Below are 22,377 nucleotides of genomic sequence, written 5' to 3'. Positions count from 1 at the left end.
ATGTCCTTGAGTTGGAAAAAGTCCAGCGAAGGGCAACCAAACTAATTAGGGGTATGGAGGACCAGAGCTACGAGACGAGGCTACTAAATTTAAACATGTTCACATTAGAGGTGAGGAGATTAAGGGGGGATATGATTTCCATGTACAAAATGTTTAATGGTGGTAGCAACATTAGCGATAAACTGTTTAAAATTAACTCCGTTACAAAAACTAGAGGCCATCACCTAAAATTGGTGGAAAAAAAATTCCAGCACAAGGGGCGAAAGGGGTTCTTCACAGTAAGATCAGTTAGGGTCTGGAACTCACTGCCACAGGCGGTGATTTCAGCAAATAATGGGGAATTGTTCAAGAAACTTTTGGACGATTTCTTAAGGGACCGTAATATACAGGGGTACGGGTACTCCTAGAATGAGATCCTAATAGGTTGGACTTGATGGACTAATGTCTTTATTCAACCTCAAATACTATGTAACTATATAGTAGTAGACGCAAAGAAGCATGGACTACCAAGCCCCCCCCAAGCCTGCTAACTGGCTAGGCAATCAAACATCCATAACACAGACCTCTTCCTCTCTAGCACACCCTGCTGGAACATGCTCAAATAGCATGTGGCAAAGGAAATACATTCTATGCTTAGAGATTGCTCCTGAGACAGACAGTTAGCCTGACTATAGCCCACTGCTGGGTACGGAATTACAACAGTAAAAAAAAAAAACACTAGCAAAATTACTATATTCCTTCAAATACATGGAGCAAATGTTTATAATTTTCTTAAACAAACTTATTATAAGATGACACTAACGTTTCCATAGTTGTTAAAGACTACATCTGGCCAAAATGAAAACCCACCCGATTCCTCCTAACACCCACCTTTAATCCACTGCTTCAATGCAGGCCTACTCCTGATGTCCTTTAGGACCATGTGAGGAACATGCCAATAGACCTAATAAGAAAGTGCCCACATCACTTAAAGAATGACCCTTCCATTCTGCATTGAAGAAGAAAGAAACTGGTGCATCATGTGACTGCAGATTCAGAGAAGTATTTGGAGCATTTAGATCATTTTTTAAAATATAATTAGGAGATTAGCTGGAGGGGGTGTAGGTTAGTGAGGAGTGACCCTGGCCACAGATGAAGGCCATTATATATTTCAAAGAGAGGTAAACAAATCGATTGTAAAGATACAGCACTGTCAGCATGTATTCTGCAGCTGTTCTGTGGCCTTTACCATCCATTTTGTAGCACTGTACAGCTGTAAGCCAGCATATGTAATAGCGGAGGAGCAAGGTATCACTGTGAAGCTTTTCCTATTTGTAGACCCAGTCCCCATGGAAGAATTGACAAATGTATCTGTTAAAGGCAAGCATGCAAATTAAGCTAGAAACATGCAAAACATTTCTAAGAAGATATCACGCTTACTACGTGTCTTTGCTTATAGACAAACTGCATCAAGAAATTGATAAAGTCATTGGAGTGAACCGAGGACCTAACATTGAGGACCGCAGCAAGATGCCTTACATGGATGCCGTAATTCATGAGATCCAAAGGTTCAGTGACGTTCTACCACTTAATCTTCCACATGCTCCAGTACGAGATATGAAAATTAACGGCTACAACATTCCGATGGTAACTTCAGTTGTTTTTTTTATTTTTATTTTTATTTTTATTTAACATTTACATATATAATTTTTTCAGGAGGTTAGAATTTAATGAAGGGCTGGAGAAATAGTAGGAAATCTGAGGTCTGCAAATCATAAAACAAGACATTTAAACAATAATTTTTTTTTATGAATTGTGCAATTAATCTAATGGGTAAGTTTTGCTGCCAAAAAATCAATCCTCTCCTAGTCTGTTATGTACATTGCATTTACCTTATCAAATGTATTTGCAGCAGTGACGTGTGGTACCTTCACTTCTGTAACGCTCCTAGTTCAATGGTCAGGATCTCAACTGCGGCGTTATATAACATTAACGGATTAGACACCTAGGTAATTAAGGTTTGGTTCTATAGGTTATTCAGTATGAATTCCAGGTGGCTCTCTCAGACTTAATTACGGAGAGTTAGGAATTACTAACATCATACACCTTATCCCTATTTAATGGGGAATGTTTAACTAATCTAGAGCAGCCCAACCCCTAGTGGACGGCTGTGGGATTGCAGGAATAGCACGACTGTACAGGTGAGAGTGAGTACAGGAGAGTAACGGCTATAGCTGTTAAAGAACTAAAGCATGTAGCCATTCATGGACGAATATGCAATTGATGTTACTTCAAGTAAAGGATGGAGTTCCAACTAATCAGCAGTTCATAGAAGCAAATCAGCAATGGCTATGCAGGTATCATGTAGGGTTAATCAGTCAGCAGTTCATAGAAGCATTTCGGCAATGGCTATGCAGGTATCAAGTAGAGTTAATTAACCAGCAGTCCACAGAAGCATATCAGCAATGGCTATGCAGGTAACATGTTGGGTTAATCAATCAGCAGTTCATAGAAGCATTTCAGCAATGGCTATGCAGGTGTCAAGTAGAGTTAATTAACCAGCAGTTCACAGAAGCATATCAGAAATGGCTATGCAGGTATCAAGTAGCAATCAGGTAAGTATTAGTCCACAGGCTTGTATTGTATTTGGTGATAACAGCTAGATGCAAAGTCTCCTGATACTTGGGTTAGATGAACCCAGGCTGGGTCAGCGGTGTCTGAGTCCGTTGGAGCGGAAGGGAGAGAAGTCCCAATGTCCCCAGGTTTGTAGCTTGAGGTGAATGGAGCTAGCAGGGCGCACACTCCACTTAGCTCCTCTTCCGCATTTAACGGTTCAGTTGGTGTGGTGGGCGGAGCCGAGTGACGGCCGCTCTGCACGTTGGGTTCCACTCTGGAGCGCAAGCTGTGATTGTCGACATGGGGATCTATACGCTGCGCCCCAGGTGAGACGCTATATGACGAACATATTACAGCTTCTTTCAGTGTGAACGGAGGGAGGAGAGAGGGAGGAGCCTGGCTGTCCCTCACTTGCTCATCACTGCTGAGGCATTGAGATCGATGGTCTCAGTGGGGTTTTTTTTTCTCTTTTTGATTGGACAGCTTGGACCAATGGCGCTTTGCCATTGGTCCCAACCATCCACACAGCTCACGCCTCTAACATAGAGTAGATGCTGTGACAGCCCTCTGCTGTGTAACCTAACTACCTGTCAAAAGCTGGATGCAGCACTGCCTGTAATTAACCAGCAGAACTCCAACGGGGGGATGGCACGCCAGTGACATAGCAGCTAGGGGGAGAAAAAAAGGCTGTCAAGGCAAGATACAGGAATCCGATATACCTGAAAGTGTGTCGAAAGTAATGATTCTTCAGGCGACTTGGATCAGAAGCAGAGCAAAGTTCATATAAACTGGTGCCAGGACAGTGAAGTATAAAGTATCTTATCTTTATCTTAAAATTTCAGCAATAGAGTCACTATAAATTGTAGACAACCAAGTATATGTCAATATCTTTAACCACACCCCATCAGATTCTCTTTCATTTCACACCCCCATCAGTCCATCTTTCTGATGCAATTTCTTCCTAGCCCCCTCTCCTAGCACTTGCCCCCCCTCTGGCACACTCGCAGTTTAGCAAACAAATCAAATTTTCTTAGCATTGACTTACATAGAGCTCTTTCTTTATCATTTAAACAGGGTACTGATGTATATCCATTGCTCTACTGTGCTCTAAGAGATCCCAGCCATTTTGAGACTCCATGTAAGTTCAACCCTGGGCATTTCCTGGATGAGAATGGTAGCTTCAAGAAACATGATGCCTTCATTCCATTTTCCACAGGTATACAGTTTTGATATAGATCTGTATAGACATACCAATGATCATTAAAAGTTTTATTACCTGTTCATTCTGCCAATAGATCTGTTACATAGTTACATAGTCAGGTTGAAAAAAGACACATGTCCATCGAGTTCAACTTATAGAGATAGGTTGTTATTTTATATTTTTCCACAACCTGTAATAGGTTGGCAAATCTGTTTGTTATGCAGTGAAATCGTTGTCACCCCGGAGAATGGCCAGTCTGGATGGATGAGTAGTTTTAAATAGACTATAACAATAAAGGATAAAGCCCTAACTCCTAACAACAGTTTTAAGCAGTTACAGCAGCAGGTTTTTGGGGCCCCTATTGGGGAGATTTTCTGTCAGAGTTTCCTGAAGGGATTTTAATGGTCTCTGCACCTTCCAGTCCTGGAGTCATCACTTATTTCTTGTAGTATGAGACATACTGCAAAACAATCTCACACTGTGAAGATAAATAAGAAATTATTGGTTGCTGTGATCCTCCGGATGCATGATGGAGACTGTTGTATCGGGCTGCCTCCCTCTAATTTGTCTAGCCACTGTGGGACATCTTATGACACCAACCTCCCAAGATGCATCTGGAAGACAAAAGCAAAGTCTTAGGGATCTGATTTCTTACATTTTTTTTACTTACAATTTCAGATGTATTTTTTTCACATCTTTTAGACAACTGGTTGGCTTCAAATTAAACATGTAAGGGTAGAAACATAGGCATTGACATTACTGACATGTTTTAAGACAGTTCATACTGCTAAATCATTATGCTTCTCTATTGCTTAAGTCACTAGCCTAAAAAAAATATGCAAGGTAAGGCAATCTTTTTAAACTTTACCATCTGGACACTTGTTCCAGGTCAGTAATTTACTAGGCCATAAAACAGGGATCAATATGATATTCTTGGAGCCAAAGTGATCAGTGGTAGCTTCCATGTTCCTGTCCTCAGAAGTTTAATTTTAGTTTTGGGAAAATGGTTGTTATTTCATTGCTGTCTTTATCTCCACTGGGGAGAATTCCCCTTGTCTCCTGTCCTGATGACTGGTGCCACCAGGGACAGGGGATGATGGGACATTTCGTCAACAGCAGTACAGACAGTTATGAAAAAACCTTTATGCCTGCACACAGAACTGCTAAAAGTTTGTCAGTATCTGCAGACTAGAATAAAGTTGATCTAATTTAAATGATCAGCAGTGTTGAAGTTTTGCTGTTTTCATTTAACCAGGTAAACGGATCTGTGCCGGGGAGGGGCTGGCTAAGATGGAGCTCTTCCTGTTTTTCACCACCATATTGCAAAACTTCAAGCTGACCTCAAAGATGAAATTTACTGACGCTGACATCAGTCCAAAGATGACCGGATTCTCCAACATTCCAATAACTTATAAACTCTTGTTTGTCCCTCGTTAATCGAACACGCATTGAGAACTTTCATATGGACAGAGTCATTATACAAGCCACTGGAGATTGACAGATAATGTTGCAATTGTTGTTGTTATGGACTCCTTGTATTTTATGTCATACGAATTGTATATGCAACTTAATACTCAGTATGATCTATACAACTGAACTGCATTCATACTGCACATGCATGTCTTAGAGGAAACACCCAGATCAATTTCCAGTTCTTCTTTAAGTACTTCAGAGCCCACCCAATTTTCTTCTATTAACAAGCCTTGGGCTAAATGGTGAATAATAGAGGGATTTGGCTTACCTGGTATGGCCAAAGTCAGCACTGGATGCTTTGAATGTAGCTCAGCGAAGAAGAAAAATTATTGTCCTACCCCAAGATACATAACCTGGCTGCCAAAAAAACACATACAGAAGACAGATGAGTCTTTAAACCTTTTATTGAAATAGCTCACATTTCTAGGAAATAGAATCCCCCATTCTCAGGGCTGTCCAAGCAGATAGCTGAAAATATGCAAACGGTTTTGAAAGTTCACAGCAGCCTACTCTAGCAAAATAATAATAAAAAAGGTGTTTATTAGGTACCAATTTTGGGCGTAATTAGGCAACTGCTGTGACCATCCTTTTTAGCTAGAGCTAGTTGCTCACACACAGTGACTCGGTATCTGTGGGAAGAAAGCTGACAGCACATTATCTCTGCTGCACCGATCTCCCAAGCAGTGTTATCAGCCCTTCCAAGGTTCTCCATGCTGAAATACAGAACCTCTTACTTATGTTATGGAGATCAGAAGGGGCGATATTCTGTAGTCCACTTGTTGCCGCAATACACAAGTGTAGATGAGCCCTTAATGTTAGAAACACTTTTTAGTTATGTGGGTTCTTTTGTGCTGAGTAGTTGGAACGAGTGCTTGGGATTTTTGTTAAAACTATACCTAAATATGTATTTCAACTGTATATTTAACTGCTCACCTGGGGCTTTCATTTTTTTTTTTTTACTAACAAATGAAAGAGGGTTCTCACTTTTTCCTGCTGACATATCCTGTATCACTGTTAATCACAACTATTTGTTCAGCACAGAACACAGTACAAAATGAACTCAATCAAACTTTAAATGTCTGAGCAAAAGTCTTTTTTATTTCATCTTTAAATAATTGTATCTAACTGTTACACTGTAAGAAGGTGAACACCTTAACAAGAGGACTTACATTTTGGTTAAAAGAGTTATGGCCTATATATATATTATAAATATTTTATGCAATGTTGTGGTTTAAACAGCCTAATAAACAATCCAGTGACCTTATCACTGTGTGTTATCTATCTGGAGGACTGGAGAACATTTTACCTCCTGGTGGCTTATTCCAATTTAAATTTAATTGAATAATTCCCCAAAATCGGCAATGCTTTAGCACAAGAAAATGGGACCACAGATCTTATGATCGTTCTATTTTTCATCTCTTCCTGTCTTCCTACTGGCTAACAAAACCCTTTACACTTTTCAACCAAAAGAGGGATGTGAAGAGCAGAAAGGGTCGAACCACAATACAACAATGACAGCCATGGTTCCTATTTCCTACGTAAAGTACAGTTGATTAGAAGTATACCAGGTGACTGAAGATTGTGTGCAGCCAAAGGGAGATGCTCCTTTAAGTTGTGAACCTTGAACATATCTTTAATTCAGTGTATAGCCTTTTCCCTGATTACCTGAGTCATATGAGTCAATACTTTGAAGAAATGCATAATCCAGTCCACTTTCTATAAAAGGGTCGGCTCACAGCAGCCATATTGTTGGCATGTTTTGAAGCTGTTAGGAAGAACTGGCAGTTCTGTATAGAACGAGATACTGTATTTTATTTTCTTATATTTTATTTCATTTGTTTTTTACATTTTGGCATTGGTACATGTCCTCCATGGCAACCCAGCTTCCCGTGCCTTTTATTTTAGAATGGTATGATTTTAACCCTACAAATAGCCAGAATTGAACATTAAGATCTACTCACTATACACATTAATGGATTTTGCCATGTTTGCAAAATTCAAATTTCAAGCAAGATTCACAAAACTGTTTACAAACCAAATCCAGGCAGATTTGTTCTCCCCTATCATCAACAAAGACATGGGAAGATGGCATATTTCAAAAAATATTTTGTAAGGAATTGAGATTTTATGGAGTTAAGTTATTGACTGAAAAATGGCAGCAGGATGGAAAGGTTTGGGTCATTGGAAAAACAGGCTGACCTCTCAGTTATCTGCAGATTTTATGCACAGGGCAGGTTGCATCTTAAAGGCACATCGTGTAGCTTTTAAGACATACTTGCAGCACAACAACACAGTAAATGAGAGCAAAATACATAGGGTTATACTTCTCAACAACTTACAAAAATTTGTCTCACGCAATCACACCCGGTCTGGGATAGCCAACAAAACAAACAGCAAACTTTGTCTCAAGTTTCAGTGCATGACACGGGCATATTTAATACGGATTAGGATTAAGGGTTTAAAGAGATCACAATAAATGGTTGTTGATATTTGATATGAGCTTGGTGTCCTTTTTAAATCCTTTCTTTTCATTTACAACAAGGGTTTGCTATGAAATTACTTGTACTATAGGCAAAATTGTTATATCAAAGCCATTAGAATCCTGTGAATTTCACTTAATGTGTTTGACAAACCCCCAGATTCTCTCTCTATATAAAGAGATTTAATAGTGAGCTTGTTGACAAACCGATCACAAGATGGATCTGACTATACTAGGAACCTTGATTTTGGCTATTGTTATCTCTTTTCTCATGGTTTACTCGACATGGGACAAAATATACAGGAGAAGGAATTTACCCCCAGGACCAACTCCTCTACCCATGGTTGGAAACCTGCTACAGATCAAAAGAGGGGAGATGGTAAAATCTCTTATGGAGGTTAGCAATCTATATTTAATTTTTCGTCTGTCGGAAATTATTACTATTTTTCCACTGATGGTGGCATATTCACACTATAAGTGATACATCTGGTATTTAATGTATTTAGACAGCCTTGTAGGAGAATATACTACTGCCAGCAAAAAGCGGCAAGGGGTATTAGGGTGAATTAATGGAGACTGGGTACTCTTTGCCAAGGTCACAACTTAAGATAAAAAAGACTAAAAATGTACTTTCATTATATAATCATTTTTGATAGCGCTCCCCTTTTTCTCAGAGATAGAAGTCTGGCATGCCATTCATACAGCCATTTCAGAAGGCCAAAAAATTGGCCTTCTCCCTCAAGATAGTATCGGGGTTACATGCAATCTACCCTTTACCCACTCACTATAACACAAAGTAGAATGGATAAAAATGTTTTATTGAAATCTCCCACTTTTATATTATTATAATATAAAGAGAAAGTAGGCATATTTTCTTTCTTCATACTCCTACCCTGGGCCATCCACCGATAGTAAAAAATAAATAAATAACTAAATGATTATAATAATACAAAAAATCTTATGCACAGTAAAATATCAAATCTTCCCACTTCTCATCTTCAGTTTTAAGCTATGTTTACCCCTTAAAATATGTAACTATAGTACATACATACAATATTCACATTCCTGTACCTCCTCCTAGGCATCAAATTCTTAAAAACAACCAACATGAGGCAGTATTTATAAATGTTTTTACCCAAGATTTACAAAATTGTTACCCTAGATTCACACATTCCAGCTGAATCAAATTAGAAAAATGTGTGAATCTTGGATGAAAGATGTGTGAATTTTTGGTAAAACACATTTATAAATAGACCCCTTACTTTCACATGTCAAATGTTCTGCTGACTTTTGTGCTTTTAACATAGTTTTTTTCTTAAAGAGAAGCATTTTTCTTAAAGAGAAGCACTGTGTTAATAACCTCCTCATATGCATATTTGTGTTTCTTTGTATAGGTAGGAGCTCGGTATGGTCCAGTGTACACATTTTACTTTGGACATCGGCCAATAGTGGTTCTCAATGGTTATATGGCAGTAAAAGAAGCTCTTGTTGATCAAGGGGAAGAGTTCAGTGGCAGAGGGAGGATGCATTCAGTCGACAAAATCTTTGATGGGTTTGGTAAGAAATATTTGATAATTTGTTCAACAAACTGGGCATTATTAATGTGACAAGCTGACTGTAGTATGAACAACTTTCAATGAACCATCAATACATGTTCAAAGCACTATTAAAATTATGGAAAGTGCTAAAATACATAGCTCAGTTCTTCTTCACTCTGATGCAAAAGAAGAATGTCAGAGCTCAGACAGAGCAACTGATTAACTGTGTATGTCTGAACCTCACGCTGAAGGAAAATAAGAGAGTCTGAGTGAGGATAATCCTTTGATGGGTCTACTTGAATGAAAAATTGGTTGCTTGTAAGGCAGAAGAAGACCAAGGATTTGAAAAGAAGAATTGCATCCATCTCTATAGCTTGTATTAGCAGCACCTGGGGTTAGGGGGGGCGCATTGAAGAACCTGCTCTTGGGGCAGCAGGGAGAGATAATCCAGCCCTGTATATGGCTCATAATGGATTTAGTCTGTAGTAAAGCCCAATCCCAGAAACCCAGCAGTTTTTTTTTAGTTTTGGAAAGAGTGGGAAGAGGATAGCTCAATCAGGCTCGGACAGCATCAAACAATGTAAAATAAAGTAGTAATGACAGAGGGTCAGCATAGCAGCCTGCCAACTAGTATTCTCAGACCCCATATTTCCCTCATGGCAGGTTATTTTATTAGTAAACATTACTGGTAAAGGGCTGATTTCTCTACCCTGCTGATGCATCCAACCCCTAAATTGTTTTTTTCTTATGAATATTGTTCATTTTTTCATGAGAACAATGTCATTTATCTTTGGTGGCCCTTTAAGGTGTGGTGCTTATGGTTTTTTTTTTTCTCAAGCATACCACACAACAAAGATTCTCCTCCTAATGATGCACAGGTGAATTTCATCTAATTGACTGGGCCATTAATTATCTCACGCATCTCAGTGGGTCAGTAATTATCTTGCTTCTCTCGGTGGACAAGTCATTTTGGAAAATGCTCTCACCCGGGGGAATCCTCACATAAGGCTATTTTGGGGGTAATTGAGGAGAGTGTTGAGAACCCATACTACAAAACGTAACCGGTGGGGTCACTTACTAATAAAACATCCACAAGTGGACTCTAAAGGTGCCCATACACTGTACGATTCTTACCTGGGGGGGGGGGCACATTTTAAAGCTTTACTTACTGTTATTAGTGTACCAGACATCTCATCTCAAGTACCTGCATGCCATGTTTGATTCACGTATAGTGTTGCATGGGCCAGGGTAGGGAAAGGCTATAACCAACAAACAGGGAGCTGATCAGTTTTTAAGGGAGCTTTTTTCATAGTAAACAAGGCTAAACTAAAACCTCAAAACATTTTCTGCAGATAGAGTTTATAGGCCAATGTACATATGCTTTGAAGACATCATGCAAAGTGCAATGGCTATTTGTACATGCAGTAACTTAAACTGGCCAATCAGTTTTCAGTATATTTAAGGGATATAAAGTATGCATGCAATTCAGAGACTCTATCAGTAAAGAGGTTTTTCTTTGTGCTTAGCTAGAACTTAGATGGCTCAGGCAGTGGGTTCAGTGTACAGAAATATAATCTGCTCTTCTCAACCCATGAGCCAACAATCACAGTGATCTTTAGTTATAGCAAGTGAGCATAAGCATTTTGATTTCTACAAACCTTTTTTAAGCACACAATAAGCACACTCTGCCTCCAGGCCCCATAGTAGCCACATGGGCTGGTATGGCTGTAGTTATACCTTTTGGAAAGAGCTCTGTCTGTGGATCAACCAAAATCCCAGTTGGTTTCATAAATCTGACAGTGTCTTGACCTAGCCATAGACAGAAAGACATATATCTCCCTATGAACAACAGGGGGAGAGAAATATGCACATCCCACATGAGTTCTTGAACACCTGTAATACTTTTCTGATACATACACAAGTATTTTAGGTCCTAATCTTCATGGATGAGTGAAGGATTGGACCTGCTCCCAGGAAGACTTTACAACATGAAAATTTTCCTGTGCACTTCCCAAGGGGTGTCTTATTTCCAGCTCGTGCATCACAGATGGGCAGATTGTCACAAACAGGGATTGAGCTGTAAAGTGTTAACTCAATAATTAACAAACCCCCAACTTTCTCCCTCTTTTTCTTTATCTGATGATGGATGGTGTGTGGTCCTTCATCCTTTACTAAACATTGCTCATAGAAGCACAAGTGAGTGCTGTTCAGTGAAGTAGTACTCTGAGCCCAGGCTGGTTTGATGATGTACCCCCCTGGGGAAGTCCATGGCAGTTTGGAAATGGATTAAGCGATATCTGCTGTTGTTTAACTCCGAAGATTTAGTGGCACAAAGCAATTACCACAGGGAACAGCAAAAGGCTGGGCTATGTATTTTTATTATCAGTTTTTTAAATCTAGTTTCACTTTAAATTCTTATTAAAGTGTACAGTATTCTGTTTTGTTGAGATCATTAACTAGTCTGTCTGAATTTGTGTTCCAGGTGTTGTGTTTAGTAATGGAGAACGCTGGAAACAGCTCCGTCGTTTCTCCCTCACCACCTTGAGGAATTTTGGGATGGGGAAGAGGAGCATCGAGGAGAGAATCCAGGAGGAAGCCCAGTGCTTGGTTAAAGAGCTTCACAACTTCAAACGTATGTATCTGTTTATAAAGAGGCAAATCTAAAATGTATCAGTTTCTGTGGGGGAAGATCACATTTCTGCTTATTTTCCAAATGTCCCAAACTATTTCTTGCTGAATTTTCTGATTATTAGTTATTTTTCATAATTTCATGATGTTGCTCCTTAACCATATCACCTTTAACAAAACACTGATGACATATTTTACCAAAAGGTAAAATGTGGTCAAAAATCAAGCCTTGGTTTAAACTGAGCCCATAATAAGCTCATACTGCACAATGCTGAGAAACTACAAAAAAAGCTTGGTGATTGGAGGAGAGCGCACACGGTGACCTCATCCCTTTCCAACCACAGCTTTGACCAATGTATATTGTTTTGACAGCAGGTAAAAAAGTAAATGGTCAGTATGTTCTGACAGTTAGGTTTGGATTAGAAAACTATCTGAACAAAATTACATCTTTCCTGGCATGAACAGTATAACATTCAAACATTGCAATTATGTATTTAGCTGTTTGTGATTTAACATGGCTATACATGTAAAAAGAAAGGTTGTTTAACTCTTCTCTGTACTCCACTAGCTTTTAAGGCCAACTGAACAGCTGGGATGGAAGTTAAAATTGTACAAAAGAAGGATCAACGTTTGTATGTCGCTCAATAGAACCTCTTCCATTGTACCCACAGTGATTTTGCCTTTCAGCTCAGTAGAAGGCTTTAATTTCTTAATTTTAGTGATCATTGAAAAGTGCAAAATCTGTTGCACATTGCATTGCCAACATGCGAAGAACAGAAGTATCACTCAGCTTGACTATGTACTTGCTGCTTTCCAGTATAATTTTCCCAACTCATCCATTGAAATTTACTGACCTGCTTGTACTTGAGTTGATTTGTGCTATTTATATCACTTGCTTGTTATCTCATTCACAGAAAAGCCTGTAGATCCCAGGAATATCCTTGCTCAAGCCATCTCCAATGTCATCTGCTCAGTAGTCTTTGGAAACCGCTTTGAGTATGAAGACCTGAAATTTCTGAAGCTGCTAAACTTATTCAATGAAACTTTTGTGATAATGAGCTCTACCTGGGGGCAGGTACCCTCATTCACTACAAACACCCTGATTTACGTGTATTTCATGTCTACCCAGTTTTCATAAAAATGTTTTTCTATGCATTATTCTCTAAATCTCAAGTTCATAGTTGCCCCAGTACAATACACATGTTGCATTAAGGCAACCCAATGCACCAGAAAAGAGAAAGAAATTAACCTGCACATTTTTTAAAATTTGTTTTGCATTAGTGCATTATTGTACATTGTGGTGCACTGCAATGCGGGTTGCTTGTGGAGGTGTGACAGGGTACCCTTCAAAATTAATGGCACCACAATGCACCAACGTGAGTAATGAATTACCAAAAAGCAATGTCGTAAAGACCGTCTTAAACTATCCTACTTAAGTGTCAAAATTTTAAAATATGAGTATAATTTTATGCATAGTTAATTATTAAATCATTTGAAATCAAGATGTCACTTTTACTTATGGAAAAGTTCATTTTCGTATATGTAAATGTGTTGGCTGAGTTTAGGAAATACAGACACTTACTATGAAACACACTTTGTTAAAGCAATGCCCTTTCTTTTCAGTTGCAGGAAATAATCCCAACGATAATGGATTATATTCCTGGACCACACCAGAAAATCAATCCCATTATTGAGAGCCTGCTGGTATTTGTGTCCGAGAGGGTCAAGATGAACCAAGCAACACTAGACCCAAGTTCCCCAAGAGATTACATTGATTGTTTCATCACCAAAATGCAGCAGGTACAATTAAAATGATAAAGAGTCATTCTTCAGGTGGACCTTCCATAAAAATGCAAGGTCCACTTTACTGACCCCATCCAGCAAATGATCAAAAATAAAGGCCAATTCAGAAATATCTGCATTCCAAAGGTCTTCACTGAAGATAAAAATCTTTATATATGGAGCAAATAGATACGGTTTGTTCCTCCCCATGTATGCTCAACCTCTAACGCCTTTCACCATTCTGGCTTACCCATAGAGATCTCTCTAGTGGAGCCGAGAAAGCAAGACATTTCCAAAATGGAGGCAGGAGTTATGCGTAGGGACGAATTTCACCTTAGGCTGATAAGGGGGATGAGATGCCCCAAAACGCATACCTAGCTATGATAATTTTGTGCGGAGAGATGCAAAATCTGTCCAAGTCTCTCCATCACCGGCTCCACTCCAGCTGCAAAACACCCCAGCTAGTCCATTAGAGACAGGATCTTCAATATACCCTATCACATTTCTGTTGCCACACAAAGACCTACAGTTGTGAGTGCAATTGTTTTAAATTTATATTTCTTAATACATCTTATTTCTTAATACATTGAACTACTACATTATGCCGGTGAACTCTTCTACACATTTGTTTATGAGGTATTTAAATTATATGATAGGTCCACTTTATCAACATAGCTTTTAAGTCTGTTCTGTTGTAAGCTGTAAAAGCTTTTAAAATATTCTTTGTTTTATGAACCTCTGAAGTGCCCAGCCTACTGCCCTTTAATTCTTATTGTGCGGTCTTCAGGGACCCCGTAAACAATAGTCTGTGTTTTCCTTACCTAAGTGCTTATATCAAATATATCAAATATAAATAATTTTTAAGGAGCCTGTAAGGAGCACAAATGTGGAAGGATAGCGGTTTATAGCATGCTCATGTAACATGTCTCGAGTCTATAAATGTCTCCTAAAGCATGTCTTTAGTTTTCAACAACTGCAATAGCATGTCTGCAGTCCCTGAAAACCTACAGTAGAATCACCTTTACTAAACATTATCTGGGTCCCTTTTGTGATGTCAAGGGCCGCACTTGGCCCCCTATATTAAATGAGTAGACCACTATAGGCCTAAACCATACATAATGGGCCTGCTTTACTAAATTATGAAGTTCAGTAAACATGGGCCAAAGTTTTCAATTGGAATAATGTATTGTTTTACTCTTACTATTTCAGGACAATGGAGACCCCACCTCCGAATTCAGTATAAGGAACCTACTTCTGACTGTCCTGAATTTATTTTTTGCTGGGACGGAGACAGTCAGTACTACTCTAAGACATGGATTTCTCATTCTTCTGAAATATCCGGAAATACAAGGTAAAATCACCAACAATTATATGTAAACATAAGAGCAAAACTCTAGTGTGTATCTTTGTTCATCTTCCCGTCCAAAATTTTAATTAAAGATTAAAATACTTATGTTAAATCTCCCCAAATATGGATAATATTACATGCTATGCTGTTAATATTTGCAAGCAAGCACAGACTACATGAGAGTGGCAACTCTGCTTTAAATTCAGGAGAGGTGCAGCATAGTTGCCACACCATCACAAGGAGCTGCTTTAGATGGACTTCACTAACAGGCTCAACATGTATTTGTTAGATTTTTCAGGAGCACCAAGAGATACCCATGTGACCTGTGATGTCATTTTCAGGAGATGGATCTCTGCCGTTAGTTCAAAGTTAGAAAGGAACCACATGATTTTCTGAGTACCATCATGGATCAATAATATGCACTGCAGTGCTAAAAAAAAATTCTCCCCACACGCACATATTAGAACATGCAATGTTCGAGTCGAACCTATGGTCGACTCGAACATGCAGCCCATCCTTAATACACACCAGAACCCATTGCAACTGCTGTGATTGTGGTTACACCCATAGAAGGAACCCTGCAGTTGCAATGGCCACCATTCATTCCTATGGTTCTCTACCCAGGAAAACAAAAATCACTTTTAGATTGAAAATTATTTGTAATTTACATGGGTACTTATAGTGTTGTAGACGTTACTGTAAAATTGTATATTTTTAAATGTACAACCCTTTTTTTTCTGTTATAGAGAAGATGCATAAGGAAATTGATGCAGTTATTGGTCAAAACCGCAGTCCAAATATTGAGGACCGAAGCAAAATGCCTTATATGGATGCCGTTATCCATGAGATACAGAGGTTCAGCGATGTCATCCCAATGAATGTCCCCCATACTGTCATTAAAGATACAACATTCCGAGGGTTCACCATCCCCAAGGTAAGAGGCACAACTTCTATCCTAGAATATGAATGTTATGAAAACACATCTTATTCAAAAGTCACAAAATTAGCTCAGCCATTGTAATTGTTCGGAATTTAGCTTTATTATCTTGCTGATAGGTGGGAAAGATAATAGGACCAAGAGGCACATAATGGTTGTCACCAGTGTGGTGATATACTTTAGAACAGCCAGAGGTATTTTCTTTACAAATGCAAGCACTGAAAAATGTTGTCACCCTCCTCTGGCATGCATTCATATGCAGAGGAGCACTAGGTAGATCACACAAGTATCTGCAATACTTTACAAATCTTTTGGATAGCAATAGAGTTTAGCTGTAGTAAGTATTTATCTTTTTAGCTGGTGTTACTTTTTAGGTTATTGCAGTCCCACCAATATGCAAATAAAATTACAATTATTAGACAGGTCAGTTACATAGGAATATTTTTATATGCCTTATATATTATCTACCCTCAATCTTCCACACAAATAAGACTGATTATAGCCATCTTTGTACTGTAAGATAATCGGGACTCCACTAAACTGTAAATGTTTTCAGACACTGGGAGATAGATGGGAGATGTTAATTATAGGAAGGAATGCTACAATGATGGTTATTTTTCTGTAGTCCACTGAATCTACAATAGGGAAGTGCAGTGTCACCATCCTGGCTGTATAGAGTGTGTGAAGTAAAATAGAGGTTTAACATGACATATTTTGACTGGTAAAGCAGTGTCTATTTCAGACGTGCATTAGTAAAATCATTAAGGACATAATGAGTTTTACTCTATCTCTATAATATTGCTATTTGTATTATGTATTTTGTAATAATTTACATTTTTCTTGATGCCTCTTACTCCTGGACCCAGGGTACAGACATTTTCCCCCTGCTGTGCACGGTCTTGAGAGATCCAAGTCAGTTCTCCACCCCTGACAAATTTAACCCTGGCCACTTCCTCGACAAATCTGGGAATTTTAAGAAGAGCGACGCTTTTATGCCATTTTCCACAGGTAAAACTCAGATTTATTTCAAGAGCAAAAGTAAAATTAAAAACAAAACAAAAACAAAGGTAGACAAAACAAAGACACGGCAAGCAAACTGTTGTATGTGAATGTATTACTAAATTAGACCTTTGTTTTATTTATTTGTTTATTTTTACTAAAAGGATTGTATATATTTACAGGGTTATTCACAAAAGGGTGAAGAATTTATGGAGGAGGCCGGAGAAGTGAACAATATAGGCCAAAATAGCTGATTTGGAAAAATTCTCCAATTCAGCTCACTTTCCTGTTTAGCTATGTTGGCCTAGATTGTTCACTTCTCCTGCATTCTCCAAACTTTTCACCCTTTTGTGAATAACCCTGTCAAATTTTTTTTTTGTCAGCAAAAAAGGGATGAGCAAGATTTTTAATTTTCCCAAAATGTTGATGAGAATCAGGAAATTGCAGCAAAATGTAATTATTTCTGCTAAATTGGAATTAATGGGGAAGGTAACATTAAGGTTTTAACATTGTTTCTTTAAGGGTTACAGAAGTTCTCTTAAAATACCCTGGACTTTTTCGTGTGCCTTTTATCATCCTTAATTTTAAAAAAATAGGTTAACTGAGTAAGGTAGAAAATAAAGTGACAATTCACAAATAATAACTACAAAGAGCTCTAAATATAATAAATCTAACGATGTCTTTGATTCTCATTCATCCAGGTCATGGTATACTTGTACAAAATATACCAAGGCAACTGGACTTGCTGTATTTTTTTCTTGAAGACATTTCGCTGGTTACCTCACTATTTTTCCAATTCAGAACTTTTTAATTGAGAAAGCTAGTTGGATGAACAGCGAAACATCTTCAAGAAAAAATACAGTAAGTCCAAATGCCTTGATTTATTTTTTACAGATATAAATATAACTACAGTGGTACCCCGGTTCAGGAACTTAATTGGTTCCACGATTCTGGTCACGAACCGAGTTGTTTGCAAACCGAATCAAATTTCCCCATAAGGTTCAATGTAAATCAGGTTAATCTGTTCTGACCCCTACGAAGGTGGTTGCGAACCGATTTTGGTCGTGAATAGAATATAATCTTCCCATTGGGTTCAATGTAAATGAAGTTAATCCGTTCTGAACCATATGTAAAAAAAATCTTTAACCACAAAAATATGAAACAAAGTACAGTACAGTATGAAGAGAGTGAACACTAACCTTTCTTGGGGCGACTTCTGGTGTGGAGGACAGGAAGGTGGGTGGGGAGGAGGTTATTGTTTGGAGGGAGAGTCCCCCTCCTTCAGGGGTTTCCTCACTTTTTTGTCTCTTAGCTGCAGGGTCAATTTTGGCGAAAAATCTGTCTAATGTCACTTGTTTTTTCTTGCGCAGCATAACCCTTGTCACCTTCATTACCGCTCTGCACTTTCTTTTTACCACCATGCTTGCTCTGAATTTTCTTGGGAAATGGATTGAATACTGTAAAAAATATTTTGATATCTATCCTGTATTTCAGGGAGGAGGATTTGCCTGGGAGAAGGTCTAGCCCGGATGGAGCTCTTTCTCTTCCTGACAACCATTTTGCAGAATTTCACACTTGTCTCCGAGACAAAATTCACAGAAGAAGATATTGCTCCACGAATGACTGGATTTGCCAATGTTCCCATAGACTATAAGCTATCCTTTATACCTCGCTTGGGTTAACTCAGAAACAGATATCGGACCTAGGCATTTGTAAGAATCTGAATCTACACACTATAAGGCCAATTTTACTTTTAGTTATGTGTTGTTTAATGTAAGGGCCAATAAAGAGGATGGCTGGTTTCCTGCCTGATTTTTTATATAACAGTTTTTTAAAGCAGAACTCCAGGCAAATCACATCTTAACCCTTGTAGTGGGGCTACCCCCGCGTGTTAAGTGCTCATTTTGTCTAGGGAGCTAGAATAACAAAGTTATACTCACCCAAACCATGATACTGGCTTGCTCTTTGACCGGTCCTTTCAGCCTTTCTCCCAGCAGTCTAAGGTCTTGTGAGTCATCATGTCCAATGCACTGAAGGAGCTGAGTAGACGTTTGAGAATATACCATCACTAAAGTGGAAGAGTATACAGGCTGCAGGGAACAGTGTAAGATCAAGCCGGGAAAGCTGTTTGGGTAACTATAACTTTGTCATTTTGGCTCCCTAGACAAAATGAGCACTTAACCCGTGGAGTGTGGGGGTAGCCCCACTGCAAGGGTTAAGGTTTGCTTTGCCCAAAGAGTTCTGATTTTAAGGGTCTCTTATCAGCAGACTTTAAGCAGAAGTTGGGACAGTCTTCCAGACTGACACTTAGCCTGACACTAACCTGACATTTCTATTCTGACAGGGAGAAAATACAAGTAAATAATAAAAAGAAAAAGACAAGGAAACCCAAAGCAATTCAAGAATGGGGATTTTGGTTATTACAAGCTTTCTTTAACATAAAGTCAAGCCCACTTTTTCTTAAACGGAGTAAAATTGCCTATGTGAAAAAAAATAACATTGCTGCTAATAATGAGTTCACAGAGTTGTACAAAGTGGTGATTTTAACTTGCTGAAATTATTATAATTAGAATTTTGTCATAAACAGAATTTGTAAATGTTACCTTTTCTCCTATGCTGTGCTTTATGCATTTTTACAATTATACTTAGTTAGCTTCCTTTGCTCATTTTAGAAAAATTCTTCACAAGTCACAGACCTGTCGGATGAGCTGGACAGTCCGACACCAAAACACTTCAGAGATGGGAAATCATGATGTTGCTCAGAGTGGAACTGAAAGGTTCCCGTCCCTTCTAAATAAATTTAAGCAAAGATATGTACAAACACCACTCCGGCTAGGGAAATCAGTTGGCAGGCAGTCTCCTAACCCTTCACAAAATCTATAGCTTTGCTGGAATGTCAGTACTAGATTCATACACACCAATGGAGTCACGAACAAAGATAAGAAGAGGGACATTTTATTGAAGAACGCATGTAAGACTACTTGTTACTAACTGTAGCACAAACTGTGTCTAGACACTTTTGATCACTGTTATGTGCTTTTGTCAATAAAACCTCCTGGTTCTCATCTCTGGCTGTGGACTCCATTTGCGTGTATGTATCTAAATTTAAGCAAAGGCCACCGTGTAATACCTGTTATGCTGCCCACGCCATGGAATTTACTTCCCAGTGTGTCAAATGCCTGGTCCCACTCTGCGCTCTGGGGTTCCTGCCTCAGCCTCTACATCACAGCTGTGAGCTGTAGTGACGTAAGCATTGGCAGGACAGACCACAAACTTTTACAGGCTGTATTAGCTCTATAATAGAATAAATATGGGTATGTATTCGCTGTTCTCTTTTACAGACTAGTCTTAGTTTAATTTTGTTCAGAATTGACAGGGTTAATTTCATGACACAAAAAAGGATTATTAGAAGGTTTGCATTGGTGCCACCCAGGAGAATGGGTAAGATACTGTGGAAGCTTGTGCTGGGTTAGGAAACGCTGAAGTATGCAGTTGCTGATTTAATCCACAAGGACTTGTCCGTCCAATAATATAGAGAAGTAAGCATTACTTCGATCACATAGCCACCTTACTCTTCTCCATCAGCCAATTTTCAGTAGCACTGGCCTTTAACTAATATGTTTTTTGGTGTTTTTATGTAAAGATATAAAGACTACTTGTCTGTTGTTAAATAAGCTGACATTGTTTTTATCATTATTTTTATATATTCTTACTCATTTACCACCAACGAAGCCTCTGCATGAATAGGGCCCGCCTAGCTTGCCTAGGGTACACAATTTCATATCTGCCTCAAAGCACTCACCGACCCACCACTGGTAACTGGTTAACTGACTTCCAGCTGGTGATCTTTTGCTTGCAGTAAATTCATTTAAGAACTTTGAAGAGAAGGTTAGGTCACGGGATACCCATGATCATTCACAATCCAAAAGGAGGACAAATGTACTTTACTTCTTCATAGATTTAAGCTGACCTAGAATTCTGTGAATAGAGCTCCTGGCTGTAAGTGGATACTGGATATTGCAGCTACTGGCTCTCCAGGAATACACAGTCATATACACATGCAGTCAAGAACCAAGCTTCTACACAGCTTCTTATGGCTCCTAATTCAGGATGAAGTTCCTCCATGACATTGCCCTATTCAGGCTGCAGGCCTAGAAAGATCAGACAATTCACAGCATTTCTCTACCATGCAGGAAGCCAGGGGATAGACTGATTTGCCAAGGTCACTCCCAAACATTGATACCCTCTCCCAGCATGCACCACTGGCAATCATTCTCCTAGTGGTTGGTCAGGGAGGTACAAACATTCCTAACTCTGATATGTGCAGCCTCCAATACTATTGTCAGAAACACTGCCCATTAGCAGAATCAAACAATCACCAGTACTCTGGAGAGACTTCAGAAAGACAAACTAACAATCAGAATCAGACTGACTACAACCTGGCAGCGTCTAATTTTAAATAGACACTCCTGCCTAAAGCAGGGTGACTACAGGATTTACAGCTTTCATTGAAATAATACCCATTGCCATTAAGATCCTTGTGCAGAATATTTCCTGCTATGGGGTGACAGCGCTCTGGCTCTTTCTCCCTGTTGCTCTGTTGTGCTGTCACCTTTTCCCAGGCACTTCTGGTGGAAAGTATAAAGGGATATGCCAAAATACACATAGCACATACATGTATTTCTGTTGTCACTAATAGGAGGCCCACGCTAAGAACTGGTTTGTAGCCACTGTTTGAGTGCATGCATGTAGATAGGCAGTGCCTGCAAATGCAACAAAGAATCAGCATTTTATGAAAAAAATATAAAACTTCGGCTATGGTTTTATACATAATGCTTCAGCAAACTAAATTTATTCTAGTTTCTAACTAGAGAAAGAGTCTCTTTAATAGAATTTCAGCCAAACATTATTTTTAGTTTTGCTTTGAATAGGGAAGGGTTAAAAGGTCAGTAACATATTTTCTGCCCCCTGTTGGGGAGCTTTCTTCTTACATTCCCCTAGCGCTTATGTACACATTTGTCCCTGTCCTCAAAGAGCTTACAATCTACGGTCCCTATCTCACATGTACAGTATATAGGAGAATTAGGACAGAAGCAAATCAACTTACTATCGCGTTTTTAGAGTTTGGCAGTAAACTGGGGTACTCGGACAAATCCACACAAGCATATCTAATGTCCTGTGTGACATCCCATGAAGTGAGGGGAAATTTGCCCAGCAGGAATTCAGGCAGCATTGAAAAACTCAACAAAGTTTACAACCATTTTATCAAAAACCTAACAAATAATCTTGAGTGGAGTTCCACTTTAAACCAATATTTAGCTAATTGGGTCAAGATCATATGACGGTTAAAAAAAACCCTCAAGGCAGCTAAAACCACTGCAAGAGTTGCATGAAGTT

At 38.8% G+C, this 22,377-nt stretch overlaps 2 protein-coding genes across 2 annotated transcripts in view; both read left to right on the top strand.

Moving 5' to 3' along the window:
• Window positions 1-5,288, top strand: part of LOC108797797 (cytochrome P450 2G1-like) — a 21,395-nt gene extending 16,107 nt beyond the window's left edge. Inside the window, exons 7-9 of the mRNA XM_018569455.1 lie at window positions 1,439-1,626; window positions 3,670-3,811; window positions 5,052-5,288. Of these exons, the coding sequence (XP_018424957.1) occupies window positions 1,439-1,626; window positions 3,670-3,811; window positions 5,052-5,233 (512 nt within the window). The 3' untranslated portion in view covers window positions 5,234-5,288. The remainder of the gene's footprint in view (window positions 1-1,438; window positions 1,627-3,669; window positions 3,812-5,051) is intronic.
• A 2,677-nt stretch (window positions 5,289-7,965) lies between these two features.
• LOC108797791 (cytochrome P450 2G1-like) lies at window positions 7,966-18,662 on the top strand. Its single transcript, XM_018569445.1, has 9 exons — window positions 7,966-8,145; window positions 9,143-9,305; window positions 11,769-11,918; window positions 12,829-12,989; window positions 13,538-13,714; window positions 14,906-15,047; window positions 15,791-15,978; window positions 16,848-16,989; window positions 18,475-18,662. Exons 1-9 carry the CDS (start codon window positions 7,966-7,968, stop codon window positions 18,660-18,662), a joined length of 1,491 nt encoding a protein of 496 aa, XP_018424947.1.
• The last annotated feature ends 3,715 nt before the right edge of the window (window positions 18,663-22,377 follow it).

This window comes from Nanorana parkeri, unplaced genomic scaffold (genome assembly GCF_000935625.1).
Source record: "Nanorana parkeri isolate BGI_ZX_2015 unplaced genomic scaffold, ASM93562v1 scaffold1337, whole genome shotgun sequence".
Lineage (NCBI taxonomy): Eukaryota > Metazoa > Chordata > Amphibia > Anura > Dicroglossidae > Nanorana > Nanorana parkeri.
This window is presented reverse-complemented; position numbering and strand designations above follow the sequence as displayed.